General features: G+C 40.7%; 2 protein-coding genes and 1 long non-coding RNA gene across 5 annotated transcripts in view; 1 reads left to right on the top strand and 2 right to left on the bottom strand.

The window, feature by feature from the left end:
- The window catches only part of LOC109638857 (uncharacterized), a 27149-nt gene extending 12692 nt beyond the window's left edge, over positions 1–14457 (bottom strand). For both annotated transcript variants that reach the window (XR_011239608.1, XR_011239607.1), the window contains exons 1-4: positions 14044–14457; positions 13359–13421; positions 7614–7662; positions 4663–4809 (exon numbers count right to left, since the gene is read on the bottom strand). This is a non-coding gene — a long non-coding RNA (uncharacterized lncRNA). The remainder of the gene's footprint in view (positions 1–4662; positions 4810–7613; positions 7663–13358; positions 13422–14043) is intronic.
- LOC109638783 (small ribosomal subunit protein eS19-like) lies at positions 13522–17359 on the top strand. Of its 2 annotated transcripts, XR_011239606.1 has the most exons (7): positions 13522–13864; positions 14071–14141; positions 14702–14802; positions 15743–15926; positions 16013–16067; positions 16662–16848; positions 17219–17359. XR_011239606.1 is itself a non-coding variant. In XM_069516746.1 (6 exons), exons 2-6 carry the CDS (start codon positions 14071–14073, stop codon positions 16707–16709), a joined length of 459 nt encoding a protein of 152 aa, XP_069372847.1. In that variant the 5' UTR covers positions 13522–13864; the 3' UTR covers positions 16710–17162. The 2 variants fall into 2 exon arrangements, 1 of the variants encoding a protein (XP_069372847.1); XM_069516746.1 differs by lacking the exon at positions 17219–17359 and having other exon boundaries at positions 16662–17162.
- On the bottom strand, positions 17021–20712 carry LOC109638856 (trypsin-like). The gene is made up of 5 exons (XM_020102034.2): positions 20124–20712; positions 19851–20004; positions 18332–18585; positions 17531–17667; positions 17021–17361 (listed from the first exon to the last, which is right to left on the bottom strand). Exons 1-5 carry the CDS (start codon positions 20161–20163, stop codon positions 17215–17217), a joined length of 732 nt encoding a protein of 243 aa, XP_019957593.1. The 5' UTR covers positions 20164–20712; the 3' UTR covers positions 17021–17214.
- Positions 20713–20745: the final 33 nt, after the last annotated feature.

Raw genomic sequence — 20745 nt, 5'->3', positions numbered from 1 at the left:
AATTTTGAGTCAATTCCACAAACTACATCAGGGTGACATAAATAGTCACGAGCACATATCAGTCTGCAGCTGGATTTAGCAAACATACTATTTATTCCCCTGTGAGTCCTTTTTAAAAATAAATCCATGTATACACGTGTGAACAACTTTTAGTGGTGTTCCAGAATGTGGTTTATCGCAGGAATGTATTATTGAGTTTAGAAGAGTTATAACACAACCTATGAGTAACGCTTCTTCTTCAGGGCTGAGTACAGAAAGTGATGAGACAGTCTGGCAGGATGAGGGCCCGCTGGTAAGCATGCCAACCTCAGTCGAAGAAAAGAAGTGATAGAAATAGAAGGAAAGCATGAGCTAAAACTGTCCTCTCTTTAAGTACCTGGTGAGTAAAGGAATAAAGTGTGATATTGGGCTTAAAGCATTTCTGCTAGCTGTTGATTGTTTTGGCAAGTCGACAGTCCTGCACCCTATTTCTGAATTGTGAGATTCTAAAATACGGAAAATATTTGGTGTTTTTTCTTGAAAAATTAGCTCAACAGATATTTCTCTCCTATCACCTCATCATGCTACAACAACAGTTTACTGCGTGATAATCACTCAAACTTAAATTCCTTGTTAAGCAACATACAAGATGGCTGTACTTTTGGTTGAAACGTCCACCAACTGTTACATTTTTGTTTTTATATGGAATTTTAGTAGGAAAAATCGGGCAAAACACCAGCCTTATTCTTGTAATATATTCAACACATGTTAATATTGTACATTTTATTTGTGTATAATGGCAATTTATTTCAGTTTTTTGTTCTGGATCTCCAATACAATATATCCCATTTTTGGAATTCTCATTTTTCTTTGCGAAACACAGTTTTAGGGAAACTTGAACTACTTGATTTGCAATTTTTTTGAGCCTGAAGACTGTAAATTATCTTCAAGAAACACACAATCACTCCCACAAACGACCTGGCTCACATATCTCTCTGAATAATTGGCAGCAAACTGAATTCCTCTCATTTGTTGTACTAATTATTCTTGAGTAGATTTGAGCAGACCTGAGAAATGAACTGCAGCTGTAATTGTGTTGCCTGCTGGTGCCAGCCCAAGACTGCTCGTGTTTTCATACTCCCCCCTGAGGTGTTGGATCAATATGGAATCCAGGTTCCTTTGTATATCATTACCTTGTTTGATGCTTGATCCGAAACCTTCGTGTTTTCAGCCTCTGAAATCTCTCACATGAAGAGTGTGGGATTTCAGGTGTGTCTTCTCAGCAGTGTATGGGTGTGCATATTGACCTTCAAAGCAGCTCGAGTATAACAGTGTTGTAAATAGGTATTTTGTCTCTGTTCGAGTTCGTGTGCAAGGCTTGTGTGCACACGGTGTGTGTCCTTGTGTTTGTTCAATGCGGCAGAGGGTGGAGTGGCAGATCAATAGGAAACAAATGAATTCAGATCAATATGAAGCCAGGGAGTGAAGGAGAGAGGAGAGATTGAAAGTGAGTGAGTGGGGTGATGCACCAGAGAGGAGGAGGAGGAGGTGGAGGGGTGGTGTTGGTGGGTTGGAGGGATGATGTGTTACCAGCAGCACAGCGACTAACAGCCCACTTGGGAAAGACCACTCATTTCTACAGCCCAAACCTCAGCGCTTTGAGGTCATTGACGGTTAAAATGGATGGTTAGGCGAGTTAGAGATAAGACGGGGAGAGACCAGAGCAGCAGAGCATTGGAGAAAACCCTGCAATCCTGCATCACTGGTGGGTGGTCACTTTAAGTGGATATATGCAGTAAAATGAGGCAGTATATTGTTTACATTTCTTCAAGACCCTTTCCTGGTTACATTAAGTTGCATATTTGATCTATTGTTGCTGTATTCTATTTTTCACAGAGCCATCTAAACTGTGCTCCAAAAATGCCGGACTTAAATGATTTATCTCTTTCTACTAACGCTGTATCCCCTGTTTTAGTCCGCGCTTTCCAAAAAAATTTCTATTGTCGCATTTCAACTGTGTCTTCTACCTATTTTCTACCAGAAACCAGTCTTTTGATGACTGAGGTGACCAAGGATGTTAATAAACTAAATTTAACAGAGTCGGCCATTGTCGGCAAATAGCAGCCCTGGTTTGCCTGTATTCTGCTGCTAAAAAACCCATTTGCTTCTCTCCTTGCATGGTAAGATTAGAAAACGCAGCTAAAGAGGATTCCATTATCACCTTTTAACCTGAACTCCAATTTAAAGATAGAGCTTGATGTGTGCACCAAACCTGTGAGGAACTAACAAGTTCAGATTGGAAGAGTGGTAGACTTCTGTTCTCCAATTTCTCATTATTTTATTTAAAGGTTTGGACTTAACTAAAAGATTTAGCTTCAAACACATGTTACACCACTACTACCAAACAAACGTTTTGTCAATGTTAATAAGGCCTACAGTTATTTTCAAGATTTTTGATCTGTCCATTCTGTCAATATCAATTTTATTTATAAAACTGCAGAACATTAAACTATGTCTTTGAGGTGACATCTTCAACTTTTATGTGTCGATAATTCAAAAAAATTCGCTTCACAATAATATGACACAGAAAAGCAGCAGAAAGCCACATTCTATTGTCACAATAGTAATTACTCAATTAATCAACTATTTGCATCAGCTCTAAACATTTTTTTGTCTTAGATATCTGATGTTCTATTTCTGCACGTTAAGCCTCTGGTGAAATTTGATACCTTCATCGACTGCACATTCGTCTAGACTGTGAGAAATTACAAGAGATTTGACCAACTATCATATGTCTACTGTTGAGGATATTATTTTGAGTAATATGTAATATATATATTTAAAAAAAAACATTAACTGTGTAATCCATCATTCATTTTCTCTCAGGTGTCAGCATCACGTCTATGTATCAGTGAGATACATCAGTCTATATCATATCAGAGCAGCAATTTCCACCTCTGCGATGAAATATTAGACTTTCTTTTTGCTTTGCAGTATTGCTTTAACATAAAAAACAGGATTGCTTGTCTTTGTGTATGTACTCATATACTCTGCAATAAGATCAAAGCATCAAGAGCCATTTGGGAGTCAGAACTGAATGAAACTTTAAAGTGATGATGGTGAAAACAAACGCATGGCTGCTGAGTACTTTGTGAATGGGCACTCTTCACTTCCAGCTCAAGGTTTCTCTTTCGCTCTTGAGATGGATTTCAATGAAAAATTTCTCATTTAGCTATGAATGCAGCGTCTATGATGCCCTAGAGTATATTCTGTAAGTGATATTGTTTAATTCAAGTGGATACCTACTGTATATCAACCTGAACACTAACAGTTAAAGTCTTGCAGTTTCCCATTTTCAGAGACACAGAAAAACTGAAAATATAATATAACATTTGAGATGCTGGAGCAACTGACTTGTTGGTATATTTGATGAAAAAAACAAAACCAAGAAAAGTAATTGTTTCAAGTCAATGAAACGTGAAATATGTAACTTTGGCCGCTAAGGGTAAAAACAATAACAAAAGACATATGATGTTGTGAAGGATCATGGGAGATGTCTTCAACAAAGATCTATCTCTGTAACGTGCAATTACCTTGAATAAAACTGGGGTTTTCTCTGGGTTTGAACATTGTTGGGAACATTTTGGATAATGTAAGTACACAAGTCAACAAAATATATAACATAGTATGGAATTTCTCTTACTTCCTGTGCATGTATTGACTCCTATATCATATTTGGTTGTAAATAGCATATTGTATTGTCCATCAGTGTGTCTCAGAGGTACACAGATGCCACCACTGCATATTTTGCTGCACTTAATGGACCCAGCAGAGCAAAGAAGGGACAGGATACTGAGAGCTGTAGCCAGTGACAGTGACTTCTGAGTCAGTCTGTCAGATTTGTGGAGAGATTAACATCTGAAACAGTGAGATCAGCTATCCTTCAATCACTGTGGCTCATTTCACCCTTGTTGAACCCACCCTATCATTTTCACCTTTAGTGCAATTTTGCACAGTGAGCTAAGTTGAGACAGTGACCATGGATACAAACGAGATAAAGTGAGAGGCATAGAGAGAGATGCTGCAGATAAGTGTGTGTTATGTGAACAAAATGGGCCATGAGAGAAAGTGAGACACAGTCTATAAAAGGCTGCAACTCACAATTATTTGAATTTTTTATTATCTAGGTTATGTTTTCACCTCTGTCTGTTTGTTTGTTGGTTTGATTTTAAGCAAGATGCTACATGATTTTAACTATCAAAGTTGGTGTTGCATTATTTTCTTACAGACTACATATTAACCCTTGGTTCCTTGCTTTTTAAATCAGCACAAGACTGATATTGTATTTTAAGTGACATTTCAAGAGGAGGCAAAGCCTACGGAGAGAGCTACAGATGGAAGGACAGACAGACAAACAGAAAGTGAGAGATACTTGAGGCAGTCATGTAGAACATCAACTCCAACTAGACAGTCTGCTATAAAAAACAAAAAAACATGGGGAGGCATGTCTCTCAGCTTTTCTTCCTCTCTGTTCTCTTTAATCTGACAGCCTTCCCCCCCCTCTGTCCGTCTCTCTGTCTCTCTCCCTCTCTCTCTCTGTCCCCCTGAGCTGTGTTCTGTGTGTTCCATCCCTGCCTCTCTCCATCTCCCTTCCTCTAATGTGCTCTGGCGGGTGTTACCCACGGGTGCTTGCGCTGCTGCTGCTGCCATCCTAGAGCCGGGTCATGGGGGCAGCTGAAGCGGCGCGATGCTGTCTGTGACATCATCAGTCACTGTTATTACTCACATCTCACCTCCCCTCTGCCAGGGCTTTAGGTGCTTGGTTGTGGGCTGATGAACACACACACACACACACACACACACACACACACACACACACACACACACACACAAGCAAACAAATAAACAAACACAGATTTACACCCCTGCTCTCAGAGCTAAATTAAATATTATTAGAGGAGTTGAAATTCTGAATCCCACTTTGAGGTTAAAAACTGTTCAGTGTCACTCTGAAATTAGATAGTTGGTATACAGAAAATATTAATGCTTCATAAGCAATCAATTTGCCATTGTAGGTGTTTGTTGAATATGTTGAATATATATATTTTTTTCATTTAATTATTCAAATTACCAGTTTCAATCTAATTGGACTGCTAAAAGGGCACAACAGTACAATCAATCATTTAATATGACAGAATATTTTCTACACACAGTCAGTGCAATGTATGGAAAATTACAATTATTTTAATCACCGATTAATGTGTTGATTTTCAATTAATCCCTGAATAAAGCCATTAAAATGATTGAAAATGTTCACTGCTGTCTTCACAATTTCCAAACTATAGTGGATTGATCTTCTGTTGATCTAGTAATCGACTAATAGTACCAGCTCTAAATATCAGCCATTACTTTGTTGTGGTCAGTAACTGAAATGTTTTCTACAGAATTAAACTCTCAACTCAATATTTAAGTTGGTTAGTTTTAATCTAAAAGCACTACAAGATAGGTTTGTTGTCAGTAACAGAAAAGTGAGTTTTAAGTGCTAATACAGAAAACAATTAACATCTGCCACAAAAGTAAAGTAAAAAATAAATCAAACCTCACTTGTACTTTCAATGTATGAACAAAAGAACATGAGAATCTGCCGTTGAATCTCCCTCCACACGAGTTATAAAGCTGTTCATACTCTATGTGTGTAAAAGGGAGAAATGTGCTTCCATTCAGCAAGCATGTGTGCAGAGTTCAGACTGTGTCAAATCACCACATGTGCCATCAGCAGAAACACCCCTGTACCTCGGGGTCTGTCTGTCACCCCCGCTGACAGCCAATGAAGAGGTGAGAGTCTGCAAACTCCTTCACTCAGGAATACTGATAGCTGCTATGAACGCCCTGAGCCTGTGTGTGGGAACACGCCATATAAATCATACATGACCAGCACCACCAGGCACCATATGCATGCTACAGCACTGCATTAATAACAAGCATGCCAGTGTCACATTCACAAGCACACAGAGAATGTAAATGTCTGCGTCTTCCTTTGTCTCGCGCCTCTGCCCTCCTAACATGTCCACTTGAAAGCACCTGCAGCGAACTCAATAACCCGCAGACAACAAATGAGACAGAATTGATACAGAAAAGATAGAAGGGTTGGAGAACGGATAAATCAGACAACAATGACAGAATAATGACATTTGGAGTATAAATACCTGAAGGTATGAGTATCTGAAGATGAAAAACAACAGTGAAAAGTACATGGGGACATATAAAAGGCAGAAGAAAGAGTCTGAAAAATATGATATGGCTAAGTAGAACAGACAGATGAACTTAAGGAGAGACACAAGAGAGAGACAGAGACAGACAAAGAACGAGCAGGAAGAACAAAAGATGAAATGATGAAACACAAAAGAAAGGAAGGGGGAGAGACAAGGACAGGATAGGAGGCAGACAGAGAGGAAGAGGGAAAAGAGAGAGAGAAAAGGATGGGCAGGCAGAATAAGAAAAAGAAAGAGCGAGACGGAGGCGCAGGGCGGCATTGCGCATGCGGAAATAGGTGGCAGACTCTTGTCAGTGCAGTGACCTAGTCGCGCAGGACTGAGGAATTCTCCCCGTCGACCCGGACACATTCCTCCAGTCCTCAGACGTTAACCCATGCCACACCACCCTACTGTACTGCAGTGGCTCCTCTGTCACTGACCCATGAAATACATCACTTTAATAATCTTGCAGATCTGCATGCTGCCGACACTGCATAGTTTATGTAGTAGAATTAACATTTCTCATTGTGAGTGGGTGCTGTGAATAAATCTGGAAATCTAATAAGTCACCTGCAGTGTATTTACAAGGCACTTCCTGAACAGTGGGAGCGAAATGCTGCAAATCTTTGAGCAAACACCTTCAACGAGAATTGAAATATCAGGTAAAGTGCAGAGCTCAACCGGCCCTGAATCAATGTTCTGTGCTGCCTGCAGAGAATGTGTGCGCGCGCATCGCTCCTCTGCAAAAACACATTGTGAAAATATCAGGCTAAGAAGGGCTCTATTGTGTCACAGAGGCAGAATGTAGCTCTTATTCTCCTGCTGTTGGACCGGGGGCACAGGGTGACATCAGCACAAAGACAAAAATGTAATGTGAGGCATCTCCAAAGCTAGCTTCAAGTCTTGACCACAGGACGCTCTTTATACCCGCACTCTTTCACTTTTCAGCAACATCTGATAATCGGGACGTGACCAACAGATGACCCTTCACTTGTTGCTTACAAAGATAAGTCACAGCCAACATTGTAACACGGAGCTGAGTGGTGCGCTCACAAAATGAAAGATTGTCCGCTCGCTGCTTTCACACAGGCAAATGGTTAGCACATATCTGTGAGGTTAATCACAACAGAATGAGTCAGGGAAGAGTAATTCAATTATTCTGATGGTGTATTGACGTTTCGATCGAGCCACAGACTAAAATGGCTGACCAAGTGTTCCTGACTGCTGACTGCCATTAAGCACAAATCTGCTCAGTTAAGCACTTGATTTCACACAAACCTAAACACAGAGGATAAGTAGAAAGTAAAGTATCTGCTGCTTCTTCTGGACCCTCTGTTACTTACATATGAAAATAAAATATTAAATAAAATATTTCCTTACCGGATAAACATCTTCTATGAGAAGGTTCAGGTTGTCTCGGTGACTCAATCTGAAACAAACAGACATTATTCGCATTATAATCATACTCAGAATTGCAGCTGATTTATCTCTTTAATTTGAACTAGTTCTGGATTACGGTTGAGTAATTTGACTGAAACTCTAACAAGATGATCACTTCTGATTAACTGATTAAAAACGATCATATGAATAAATAAACATCTAAGATACAATCTATGTTTAATATTGTTTTATTAGGCCCCACCTAATAAAACCATTATTTTAAGGTATTTTTAATCTTCTATTAAATAAATAGATTCTTGCAGGCATTTGTACTACTTGTGTTTTACACCAGGTCTGTTGTACTCGCACGATAGGGCTATGTCAGTTTGCAGCAAATTCAGCAGCACAAATTCAAACCTGCTACACACAAAGGCAGCTTGCATGGGAATTCCTGAGGTCTGTTCGATCCATTAATGTATGCTGCGGTTGAATGTCATCAATTATGAATGAGAAACACAGAGAGCTGGAACAGAATCATGCGAACAGCGCCGGGTTGTTGTACCTTGAGTATCTCACACAGAAATGCAGTTTAAAATGACTGAATGAGGCAAAAAAGCCAGTAAGCTGCTATAGGTGACGTTATTCTACTTCCTCAGCCTTTAGGTGTCAGACACTTCTGTCCATATGTGAGGATACTGCAGTGGGGGCCTCTTCCCCTTTAAGGCACAGGTATTCAGGAGTGTGTTGACCCTGTCAGTGAGTTCATACCATAAGCAGACCCATATAGCCTCTCCTCCAGAGCCCCTGATCACGAGCCTGCTGAGCTACCGCCTCAGTTATGTAAGATTACATAACACCAGGTCTGTCTGAGTAATATTTCATAACCTGAGGGTCCAACTACACTGGTATTATCACCAAATCCCCCTAGGAGTGGTATCAAAGGTATTAGGCAGGTTTGGCAAAGTAAAAGTCAAATTTGAAAACATATAAGAGCAAGTTGAAGGCTCGGAGGGGATTTGTCATTGCAAAACCTTTCCTGTGTCTTTAGCTGCAGATCAACGACTTTCCTCTTCATTTTCTGCTGAGGTATAGGTCACGGAAATGTTGAGGCAGGGACACTACTAAACAAAAGCATCCTCCCCCTTGGCTTATCACACAACACAGTGATGCTTTCTGCCCATAAATGTCAAGTCATTGTGTTTTAATTAAATCATTGCATATGAATTAATCCAGCACATGCTTAGTACCTCAACATTATTAAAGAACAAGGCCAGGAACTGTTATCTTACGACCTCAGCTTCATTCTTATTATATCTCCATAATTCATTATTTTATTAAAAAATATCCACACTGGTTTTAATCAAAACTTTTACAACAATGTCCTCAAATAACTTCAATAACCTCATGATAAAGACCGATTTTAAAATATTCAGAGAACAAGCTTCTGCTTTTCATTTACACATTCACACCAATAACAAAGAATATCAGCCGCACACATGTATGCACATTTCCTATGGAGCGATACCAGCGAAGAATGTCAGATATAGATAACAACTGTGGCAAATGATGGAGAAAATGTGGGCAGAGATAACAGGAAGCTGTGTAAATAAAAAACAGAAGAGGCAGATAAAAAAATACAGGAGAGGAAAAGGAAAGGAAAGAGATGCCAAGAGATATCTGAGGCTTATACTGCAGGGGGGAAGAGGTAGACTACATTCGATGGAGGTTATAGCAGATGGACTGCAAATGGTTGATAGCAGACCTGCGTTATATACACAGTATCAAGCCTCTGTCTACTGTCTAGCATCCACTGTATTTGAAGTGCAAAAATGCATTAATGTAATCTGCTGCTGTCGACATCTTTACATCGCAGATTTGCACCGAAAGCCTCCATCTTTACCTGAAACTTCGCCACACCAGACAAAAGTCGTGTTGGCAAAATGCGCAGGATGTAAAGATGAAAAACTTGTTGAAACTGACTCCGGGATGTTACGCAGCTTAGGCACTTGAATAAATCCACCCTTATCTTTGGTTCACAACGAACCACATCTTGGACCGTGGGTTTTTTCTTTACGGGCGGACCAACAGATAAACTGGGGATACCCGGATGGAAGATGGGATAGAAAAGAGGGGGAAAAGCATGGGAGGAGTAAAAGAAGTGAATGAGAGAAGAGGAAGAAGAAACCCTGCAGCACTTACAGTGCTTCATCTCTTCGCTCCGCCTCATTTTAACACCTCACCTTCTGTTTCTGTGCATTTTATAACTAACAACATCACACAATCTTTCTTAGAATATGAAACATGAAACGTGATGCGAATCCACGCATGCGCAAGCAGGACTGACTGTCCGCCACTGCCGGCTCCTTTAACACCCCAGCATATGAACACGCACACGCACACACACACACACACACACACACACACACACACACACACACACACACACAGATACACATGACTATAGCAGATACATACACACACAAATGCACACACCCTGCCTCCTGCATGTGCTACCCTCCCATGCATGGGCCCCCTAAAACGGGGTGCACTCAGTGATCCCTTTCCCTCAGCCTTCATATGAATGTGAGGTAATCCTTCAAGGAGAGGCAAAGAGAACAGCGATAACCCACGATAAAGAGTAGCTGAAGGAGGAAAGAGAGAGACAGTGAAAAAGAGGGAGAGAAGGTGGAGCACGAGACGGGATAGACCAACAGGATGGAGGGATTAGCAACCTAGGGAACACATTTTTCAAACAAGAAAAAAGACGACAGTTGAAAAATGAAGCGAAGGAGAGGAGAAGGCTTCAAGGGAAGACGGAACACAGGGAGGATGCATGTGTGAAGGAAAAGAACGTGTACACACAGTATACTCACAGATGAATGAGAGGGTGATCGCAGAAGTGATGAAAAATCATGTCAAAAAACTAAAAATGAAAGGCAACCAGAGACTGCAAGCCTGAGTGAAGCAGAAGTCCAGCTTCATCTGATTCTGGAGTTTTGTTTTTTCTCCTTTTCCCGCGATTTTTGCCATTTTCTGTCCAGTCGTCCCTCCTTCCTAGGTCTATCCCCTACTGGTCCCCCTTCTCCTCTTTTCCCCCTCCCGTTTTTCTTGCCAGTGCCGGTACTCTTTTTCCAACCTCTCTCTCTCTCTTTCTCACTTTCTCCCGCAGACCATGCTCTCCATTTTCCCCTCATTCTTTGCCTGTGTCCCCTTCGTCTGTCTATTAATCGGACACTTTCTTTTTTTTCCCACCCTTCTTCATCTACTGCTTCAGATTGAAGATGAGATTTAAAAAAAAAAGGTCTCTTAACTATAATCGAGTTTTGAGTTGGAAAAAAAATACTGCAGTTTGTGGCATGCAGTTTAACGCAGGGACAATCCACGGCCTGCGTTTTTCAGAGTGGCCACGTAGAGCAGGGGTGAAGCGTCTGTGTGGCGGTGCCTCCTTACATGAGGGTATAACCAAAAGCAAAGGATGGCATGCAAAAGAAAAAGAAGGAAAAAAACTGAGCTTGTTGCAGTCGTCCCCAGCGAAAGTGGACAGTAAGAGCGCGTGAGGAGAAGGAGTGGGAAGGAGTCCGGGGTGTGTGCATGTGAGGTGGGTGGGGAGAGAAAGGAGAGCCAGAGAGGAGAGAGAGAGGGAGAGAAAGAGATAGACCGGGGGGTTCATAGAGAAATATCCAAGAGGGAGGGATAGAGGAGGAGTGTGTCAGTGGGGAGAGGAAAGAGGAGGGGGCAGGAATAGGAATACATTTTTTTTCTTTCACACTCACTGTATTTGAATTTTGAGCTTTAAATTTTTTCACACCACTCATTCCTAGACTAATACCTTCTCTTTCTGTGAGAAGAAAATAGAGAGAAAGAAAGAAGAAAAGAAAGAGCTACTGTGTGCTTTGTCTGCCGCCCCTGCCGTTCCTTTTCCTGGTTTCCTTTCTGCTCCGTCTCTCCTCTATTCAGCCTATTTTCTGCACGTGCACTTGAACTCTAAATCCTGTCTGCTTTCCCCTCCCCTCTCTCTCTCTCTGTCTCTCCCTCAGCAGAGGCTTGAAATAGTGCTAGCAGGCAGGAGAGAGCAAGTGGGAGGGAAAAGGAGAGGGTGAGGGGGACAAAAAAGGGGAGAGAGATGTTGAGAGGGGGGAGGGGAAGAAGCTTTGACGACTGACACACAGAAAGCGCAAGGCTGCTGTGCGTGTGTTTGTGCATGTGTTTGTGCATGTGTGTGTGTGATATGAACATGTATGCACACTTATAAACGTACATGTTTCTATGTTGTTTTTACATGCTTTTCACACCCTGGAGTTAATCCGTTTATGATGTGAGCCAGGTCAACTGAAAGGAAATCTATAACCTCTCAGGGACAAAGTAAGAAAATGATTAAAACAGCAGGATTTATAAAATGCACTTCGGACAAAGCACTTAAATTAAGCAAATGCTGTGAAGGCAATGGACGACAAAATCAGTGCAGTGATTAATCCAACTGTTTTGTCAGTTAATCACTCAAAAAGAGAATTTCACAAATAATAAATAAAGTTTTATGTGAAGCTATCTGAGCTAAAACATGATTAATTCAACCTGCTAATGCTCTTGAAGTGACAATTGAAAAACCAAAAGGGACTGTTGAGAACTGAATAATTCAACTCTAAACACAACTTCCTGTCATATTCATTTCAAAATTAGAATGTGATCATCACATGCACACATCAGACTCAGATTGTAGTTGTCTGTATTTTTGAAATGGCAAAATATATAAATATATAAGTTTAGTAAATAAACAATAGGTCTAAAACTTAAAGACATTAAAGACATTTATTTTCTCAATGATTCAAACAATTGTTTGATCTATAAAACATTACAAATCTGTGGAAAGTGCCTGTCTGTGAATATGCTTCAGCTCACTATAATATGAGGCTAAGAAAAGCAGTGAATTCTCAAATTTCACACCCTACAACCATAAAGCATTTAATTCACGAAATAAATGTAGAATTGATTGAGGATCAGAATAGTTGTTAAGTAGCTGTGACGCCCTCTTTGGTGGGGCTGTTGTCTTGCGATTGTGACTAAGCCTTCCCCTGTGATTCTCTATGGTCTGTTGACCTGTTTTGTGCTTTTTTTGCATATCAAAAGTTAAATAAAGATACTGACAAAAAAAATTATATTTGTTTAAGATTAAAACCTTTTAATTAAAAAAAAAACCAACCAATTCATTAAAACAAACTTGTACCTGGCAAGAAGCGAAAGTGTAATCCATCTAATAACCTGCAGACCTATCAAGAGAACAAATAACTAATGGTGTTTTAATGTCTTGGGAAACAGATTTGTAACTCAGACTGTGAACACAAGATGATTTTATAGCTAATGCAAAAACACATTTGTGTGTAATTATGTATTTTTAGAATTTGTAATTGCTTTATAAAAATGGACCCCTGCAAAAAGGTGAGAATAAAAAATGTTCTCTCTGTCTTTACAAAGAACTAACTTTGTTCCAGAATTTAGAGCTTTTATTTCTGAATTACTGCATGCAGTCAGCGCCTGCTTTAATTTCCAGGGGCATCAGTCAGCTTGACAAAGAAAAGACCTGGACAGTGGACAACATCTAAAAAGATGGCTGTAGCAAAGAGTTTTCATTCCTTCTCATGCATGAAATAGAAAGATCGTGATCGTCACACTTCAACAAAAGTTATAAGCTACAAAAACTACATTGGTAATCTCTTATAGAGGACAGATAAAGAGAGCACGGGTACTAACCCTCCACTGGTGGTGTCCTCTCCTCTCCTCTTCTGCAGCACACTTCCTGATGAGCCTCTGGGTCTGATAAGAGAGAGAAGTAGGCCAGAGATGTGAGAAAGGTGACACAACTCCACCCTCTGCTGGGATCCAGCGGGAGCAGCTCCCTCCCACCCAGCAGCAGCAGCACAGAGAATAAAACACCTTATTTAACCACCACGTTCACACAGATATGAAGCTCACCGAGTGGTTGAGATATAAGTGGAGGATTTTAGACTGAGTGTTTGGGTTAGCTGAGTTTAAGGGCAGGGATAAGCGGTGATCTGCAGCTGCTGGTGAGGTTAACTCAGGCTACAGCATCAGGATGAGGGCAGCCTCCCTCCCTCCCTCCATCACTCCTCAGCATCCCTCTCTCTGCTGCTGCTGCTGCTGCTGCTGCTTCCCCGCATTAGCTCCGGGCTAAACTGGGACTGAACTCCATCCCTCACCCCGACACTTGTCTGTCGTCTCTGTACAGTACATGAAAAGTAAGACCCTGGTTTTCACTGTTCAAGACGAGAGCTGCGCGTGTGGCCAGCTGTGAGCCGTGCCTGCTAACGGCTTACTTAAGCTAGCTGGCAAGTTAGTTCGCAAACTAGCTAGTTAGCTAACGTTAGCAACGGCTGCGGTGGTCTCAGAAGATGTCAAATGAAATATTTAAGCTCACCGTCGTGTCCTCTGTGTGTTTGTCTAGATGCCCAGTGTGACAGTGAAGGATGTCAACCAGCAGGAGTTCGTCAGGGCTCTGTCAGCCTTCCTCAAGAAGTCAGAGAAGTTCACACACACACACACACACACACACACACACACACACACACACTGCAGCTGCTGAGAGCTGTCAATCACACAGGCTGAGCATCATGGGAATCATCAGGGTCCAAATAATGAGAAAAAACACTTGAGGAAGTTATTTTATATATTATTATATTGTATAATACTAAAGGCTACTACTTGGGAACAAGAGCTTCTTCATTAGAATAAGATGAGAGGGAAATGTAATTAAAATGTTAATTAAATGCTTTAATTGCATTGTGTTTGGTTATTTCACATCCCCCGTGCTTATATATTCAACCCACCTGGGTTTTTTATTTCATTTTAAACATGTTTTACCTCCTCAAACATAGACGTTCATGCTACCTTACTCAAAAAAATCACTCTTGTCCTCAGCAAACACAGATACTTGATGGAGCAATAAATATGTGTTATTATGAAATATGATTTTTTTTAAATTAAATCCAATGTTCCCTGTGCCATATGTTGTTTGAGGAAATGGCCCAGTCAGTTGATTTGTCACATTAACTGGTAATTAATTAAAAATTTTTCAGGTCTGGCAAACTGAAGGTCCCAGAGTGGGTCGACACTGTGAAGCTTGCCAGGCACAAGGAGCTGGCTCCCTGTGATGACAACTGGTTTTACACCAGAGCTGGTTGGTTACACTGTGTTTCATCACCTCATCTGTTTATCCTCAGCAGCTACAATGATGAGTTGATTTCAATACCTTTTGAATATTGATGTTTCATTTTAAGCCATCACAGAATAAACAATGGTAAAATCCCTGCTTCCTTTATAGTCAAAATCACAGCTTTTCTTTACCTCAAACTGTGTCCTGATGATAACGTAGGGGCATTTGACATAAATAATTACTTGATTACAAATAAATTATTTATTCCTTACAGCTTTACAGCTTATCCTTTGTGTCGATAATTATACAGGATGTCTAGTACCAGGGACTTTCATGCTTTTACATGTCAAAGACCTCATGTCGTTTATTTTTAAACCTGTCAACGGGAATTTATTCTCTGGATCATGTGATTTCTATACTAGATAATGATGAATTATCTTGAGATGTACAGCAAGTGTGAACTCGCTAACACACATGGATTGAAGTACAAATGGACAACCCTGTGTTCCTCTCAAGGACTCTCTGGAGCCCATTCTGAGAACCCATGTGTTTATATGATAAGACGAGATGTAGCTTTATTAAAATCAAATTCAATTTGACACAACAGCACAGAAAAAAGTCATAAAGAAAAAATGAAATAAGAATAGAAACAGAATCCAAAGTAAATAGGATAAAAATAGAAATGTAATATACAATATAGACTTATTATACACATGTGAAATTTAGCCTCCACAGATAGTACACCTTGTGTAATATTGGTCTGTCTTATCAGTTTTCCACTGTATATGTAGTAAGAGCATATACACTCAGCTGCTTTATATCTTATCTACCTCGGGCAAATTGACCCAACAAAAGATTTTCACACACTTGCGTTGGAATGTTTGATTTCATGTCTTTTGTTTGAAACAGGTTTAATGGTAAAATGGGGACGAGTTGTAATTTATATTGTATATTGTCTCCTCAGCATCCACAGCCCGTCACCTGTACCTGCGAGGAGGGGTGGGCGTGGGCTCCATGATCAAGATCTATGGAGGGCGTCATAGGAACGGCGTGTGCCCCGCCCACTTCAGCGTGGGCTCCAGGAACGTGGCGAGGAAGGTCCTCCAGGCCCTGGAGAGCCTCAAGATGGTGGAGAAGGACCCCAGTGGGTAAGAGAGGTGCATGCTGGGTATGAGACTGTGGAAGAAATGGAATAAGTGATGGAATTATTTAAATTATTAACATTTATTTACAGTGGACGGAGACTTACCCCTCAGGGACAGAGAGATCTGGACAGGATCGCAGGGCAGGTGGGTTTGCATGAGCCATTATTTCAGCAATTAAATGTAATGAACATCACAGATGCTCATTCTTTATTTTCAGCCTAGATATAACACATTCATTGTTTTATTTATTCAAATTAAATTGCAGCAAGGTCACATTTTTAGTATTTCCTGGTTGAGATTACAGAATTAATTAGATTTTCTTGATTAAAAGACAAAGATTTGTCTTTGCAATGATGATACAAGCTTGTACATGGACACGACTCTGCTGCTAACATTTTGATACAAACATTTTTAAACACACTGGAAGCTCCAGTTGAGCCTGACCAGTGGGAGAGGCCTGGGCGTGGCTTTGGAAGGCAATGAGCCCGGTGCATTCTGGGTGTTGAAGTTATTCCACCTTTTGGGCAAAAGAGAACACCACAGGCCTCTAGTCATGTAGGTTGATAGTTTGATAGTTGTTGCCCTAATTCTTATGTCCAAATTGAAACTGAGCATTAATGGTTGTATTTAAGTAGCTAAGTTACATATTTAGTGTCATACCTTCTCTTGTTATGACCAGTGCACATACTGTATGACCATCCCGGCTGCTCTCTCTGTGTTTTTCTTCTGTCTGTTCAGGTCGCCTCAGCAAACAAGAAACAGCAAAGTTTACAAAGCGGCGTCTGAGGAATGCATGCCAAGAATCCAGAGCAGTGAAATGCAGTTTTGCCTATTTACTCAAGTGTGCTTGTTTCCCTCATCACTGCTGTGCCACATTAACCGAGTACAAAAGGCATCTCATAGGCATGCATGTGTCTGTAGTGCAGTAAGTACAAACTAAAGATATTATACATGTAAGTTTAATTTTTTTTCAGTTCGAAATTCATCATGAATTTCAGGACAGCGGTGGCCTCGTGACCGAGAACAGAACGAACACAGCTGAGCATTTTAATGTTGTCTTTGCAACAACTGTTAAACTCAAGAAACAACAAAACAAATTGTGCTAACATATATTTTTATTTATTTATCCTCCACCATGACTGTAGGTTACAGAATATTAGGCCTACTCGTTTTGTTCATGAGATGTAAATGAATGATAACAATGCTTAAGGTGTTCTAAATAAACAGAGCATGAGCTAGTATGGTGTTGCAGTGTGAGCTTATATGTGCATGTGTTGGGGGGGTGTCTTCATTAGTTGCTCATAACAGCACTGATCCAGCTGTTGTAGCGGCACACACGGGCGTAGACGCTGGGGTGTCCCTGCATGGCGCAGTCATAACCCCAGGAGACGACCCCCTGCAGCTGACCACTACACACCAGAGGACCACCAGAGTCCCCCTGCAAACAGACAGAAGAACAACAACACACTATAATTTGCCATCTTGGTGAGTGTGTAACTCAAGAACTAAAGATTAACATGACACCAGGGTGAAATGCAGGGTTTTGCTGCTGTCTCTAGTTGAGTGCTGGACCATCATGTACCACCTGAGGGTGTGGGTAAACTCACCTGGCAGCTGCTGGCACCCCCGTGCATGAACCCGGAGCAGACCATGTTCTCGGTGAGGATGTGTGGGTAGGCGTTCTTGCAGATCCTGTCATCGATGATGGGCTGCCTGAGGCACTGCAGCCTGTCAGGAAAGTTGTCTGTGGAGCAGGAAGACAAGTCTCAGTCACTGGATCAACATATTTCTTACTTCTGAGCCAAAATAACCCTGAGTGCAAATGTCAGGGTGATGTTTTCACAATTATATCTCTATTTAGTGCCACAGAAGACTTTATACAACTATTTCAAAAGGTAAAAGTCTTTACTGTCCAATTTTATTATGGCCTGTGTCTGGTGTCAAATGGCACTCTATCCAACTTTTTTAGTATTTTAGTTTAGTTTTGGATTTCACAAAGATATAGAATCAGGCAACAAAATATACAAGGAGAATAATAGAACAGAAGAACTTAGAGTATTCAAAAGTGCTGTGCAGTAGATCTCAAACACTAAAACGCATGTCATAGCTGAAAGTCATGTTTCTTATTCAACCTTTTTAAATGGTGCTAAGATAGATGGTGACCAATCATATTCATTTTCTAGGCCTTCAGCACGAAGATCCCTCTTTTGATTTTACATTTATTTTGCCTTCCCACCATTATTAGACAAACTTCATTTATTCCTTTACGTAATAAAAAACTATTTAATGGCTTCATTCCCTTCCACACAGTAACAAGGTTACAGTCTCCTCAGGGCTGCTGCTGTCTCTCATTTCTGTTTTTCTTTACAACCCCTCTTCACTCAGCTCCTTTATGTCTCATCTCTTACTGCCGTTGGCCGACGTGTTGCCCCACCCGGACACCAGGCAGTTCTCGTCAGCCTCGGGGCAGCGGGAGGGCAGGGCCACGGTCTGGACGAAGCTGTTGAGGGTGGCGGGGCGGCTCAGTTTGATCAGCATGATGTCGTTGTCCAGGTTGTAGCTGTTGTACTGCGGGTGCTTGATCATCCTGGCGCCGTCAATCCACTGCTCGGTGCCCTCGTTCACCCCGATGTCGTGCTCACCGAGACGGACCTGGATACGACTGGAGGAGGCAGAAAAGTTTGAGAACATAAATGTCAGATTTTTTTATTCTTGTGATTTCTGCATCACTTTTATCATCTTAAGCCTTGGGAACATTTTCTGAACAAATATTTCAAAACAATATCTATTAAAAATGTTGCACTGCTGAGTCACCATCAGCTCCTGGTCATTGCATTTAGCAGCCAAACCTGTGAGTGTGCTAGAGCAAGGTTCTGTTTTATTTCTTATATATTAAATCCAAAACTGTCAATAAAAGGATTGTGTTATTGCTTTTTATCCATAGGTCATATACAGGAGTTTTACTTTACATGGCATAAAAACAACGTCTGTCTTACTTTGTAAATGTGGACGTACTGTATATGTATTACTCATGCACCACAAGCAGCCGAGAGTTTTAAGAAGCATTTTTGTTGTATTTTAGAATTTGAAACTGTTTTTAAACATAATTCTAACAAGATAAGAAGATTAGAAGGCTTTATTGTCATTGCACAAGATAGTAATGCAGATTTTGTCTAAAAAACAGTTCATACACACATTCCAACACACACATCTGTCCACATTCATAATTAATGATCAGTACAAATAACAACCAAACACAGTCACGTTTTAGTAGCACTGAGCTGCTGCATCTATTAAATATTTTAACAGTTGTTAAAAATCAAGTTTTAGTGGAAATTTAAAAAGTATGAATTGCAAGTTGTTAAACTGCACTACATCAAAAACTGCTGTTTCTCATTGTCTCCTCACTTGGTAGCTTGAACTTCACTAACGTAAGTCTTTTGTCTTCACTTAGATCTGCTGAAGGCAGAACATTTCTCCATGCTCACCTTAAATCATGTGTTCCTAATCCAAACCCTGAGCCAATAATGATCCAGTGTGAAACCTAAACTGCTGTGGCTGTGCAGAAGGTCGATGGTTGTCTGGGCCCCAAATTGCCCCTGAAGGCTATGCCCACAGTGTATGAACGGTGTGTAATAGAGAAAGCACAGCATATATTAGTGTGGTATGAATTTATGTGTGAATGACTGAGTGTGACTTATTTTGTAAGGACCATTGAGTGTTTGATCAGACTGGAAAAGTGTTTAATAAATATAGACCATTTACCATTTAAACAACACTGAGAGTAAGTGATAATCTTGTGTCTGGCAGCTCACATTTTCCAAGCATTATGTATTCGGCCTTAAACGAGTCTAGAGATGGTCTTCAATGTGTATTTTGGACAGTGAAGCATGCAGAGTCATGCAGAGCGTGATTTCCTGTACTTACGACTTGTAGCAGTGAGCAGCAGACAACACCCACTGGCTGGAGATCAGGGATCCACCGCAGAAGTGGTATCCAGCATTCAGAGACACCTGGTAGGGAACAGAGTGGCTGGGACACTCATACCCTCCGACAATCTTATCATCCTCAGCTGCAGCAACTGAAACAGCAGACAAATGCATAGTAATTCATAAATTGGTATATTAAGTATATATTGTTATGTAACAATGTATGTTATTATATCAGTTTACAAAAGAAGAAAATGTATCAATCTCTTACACGCTGCTCCAAGCAGAGCCAGGAATATCAGGGCCTTCATGGTGACAATCGTCTAAAGGTAAGAGAAACACTCTTATATATATACACCCCTGCAGCATCTAATGTTTTTAACTCTCTCGAGGTCGAACTGGGAAAACTGTTCTGGGAAAGAGCCACATGGCAGAAATGAACAGAAAGACCTTGAGCAACATGGAAACTTGAGGGATAAAATCCATTGGGCCTCTTAAGGGCATTTCTGGATAAACAGTGTTCTTCATTTGACAGTTATGCAATCAGCAATTATGTAATTTTAAACCAAATGATGATTATGCACACAGGCTAATATGGAACTCAACATTAAACCCATCCAAACAGCTTTGGAGTGTGTCATGACACAGATGTCACATTTCTTACAGTAGGAAATATTTGTTAAGAACCACAGTGGCACTTTGTTCACAGGTGCCACTGGTTCGTTTCTGTCTAAAACACAGAAACCTGATAAGGCTGTTTCTGAAAACTCAGCAGTATCTCAGCAGCGTAAGAGGGTGACTGCCGCATCCCCTAATCTGAGGGTTCAGTCATAATGCTGCATAATTACAAAGAGCTGGTTTCTGGTAAAGACATCAAACATCTGAGATGTTCT

This window comes from Paralichthys olivaceus, chromosome 20, assembly GCF_024713975.1.
Source record: "Paralichthys olivaceus isolate ysfri-2021 chromosome 20, ASM2471397v2, whole genome shotgun sequence".
Lineage (NCBI taxonomy): Eukaryota > Metazoa > Chordata > Actinopteri > Pleuronectiformes > Paralichthyidae > Paralichthys > Paralichthys olivaceus.
The sequence above is the reverse complement of the archived record's forward strand: the minus strand, read 5'-3'. Positions and strand labels throughout refer to the sequence as shown.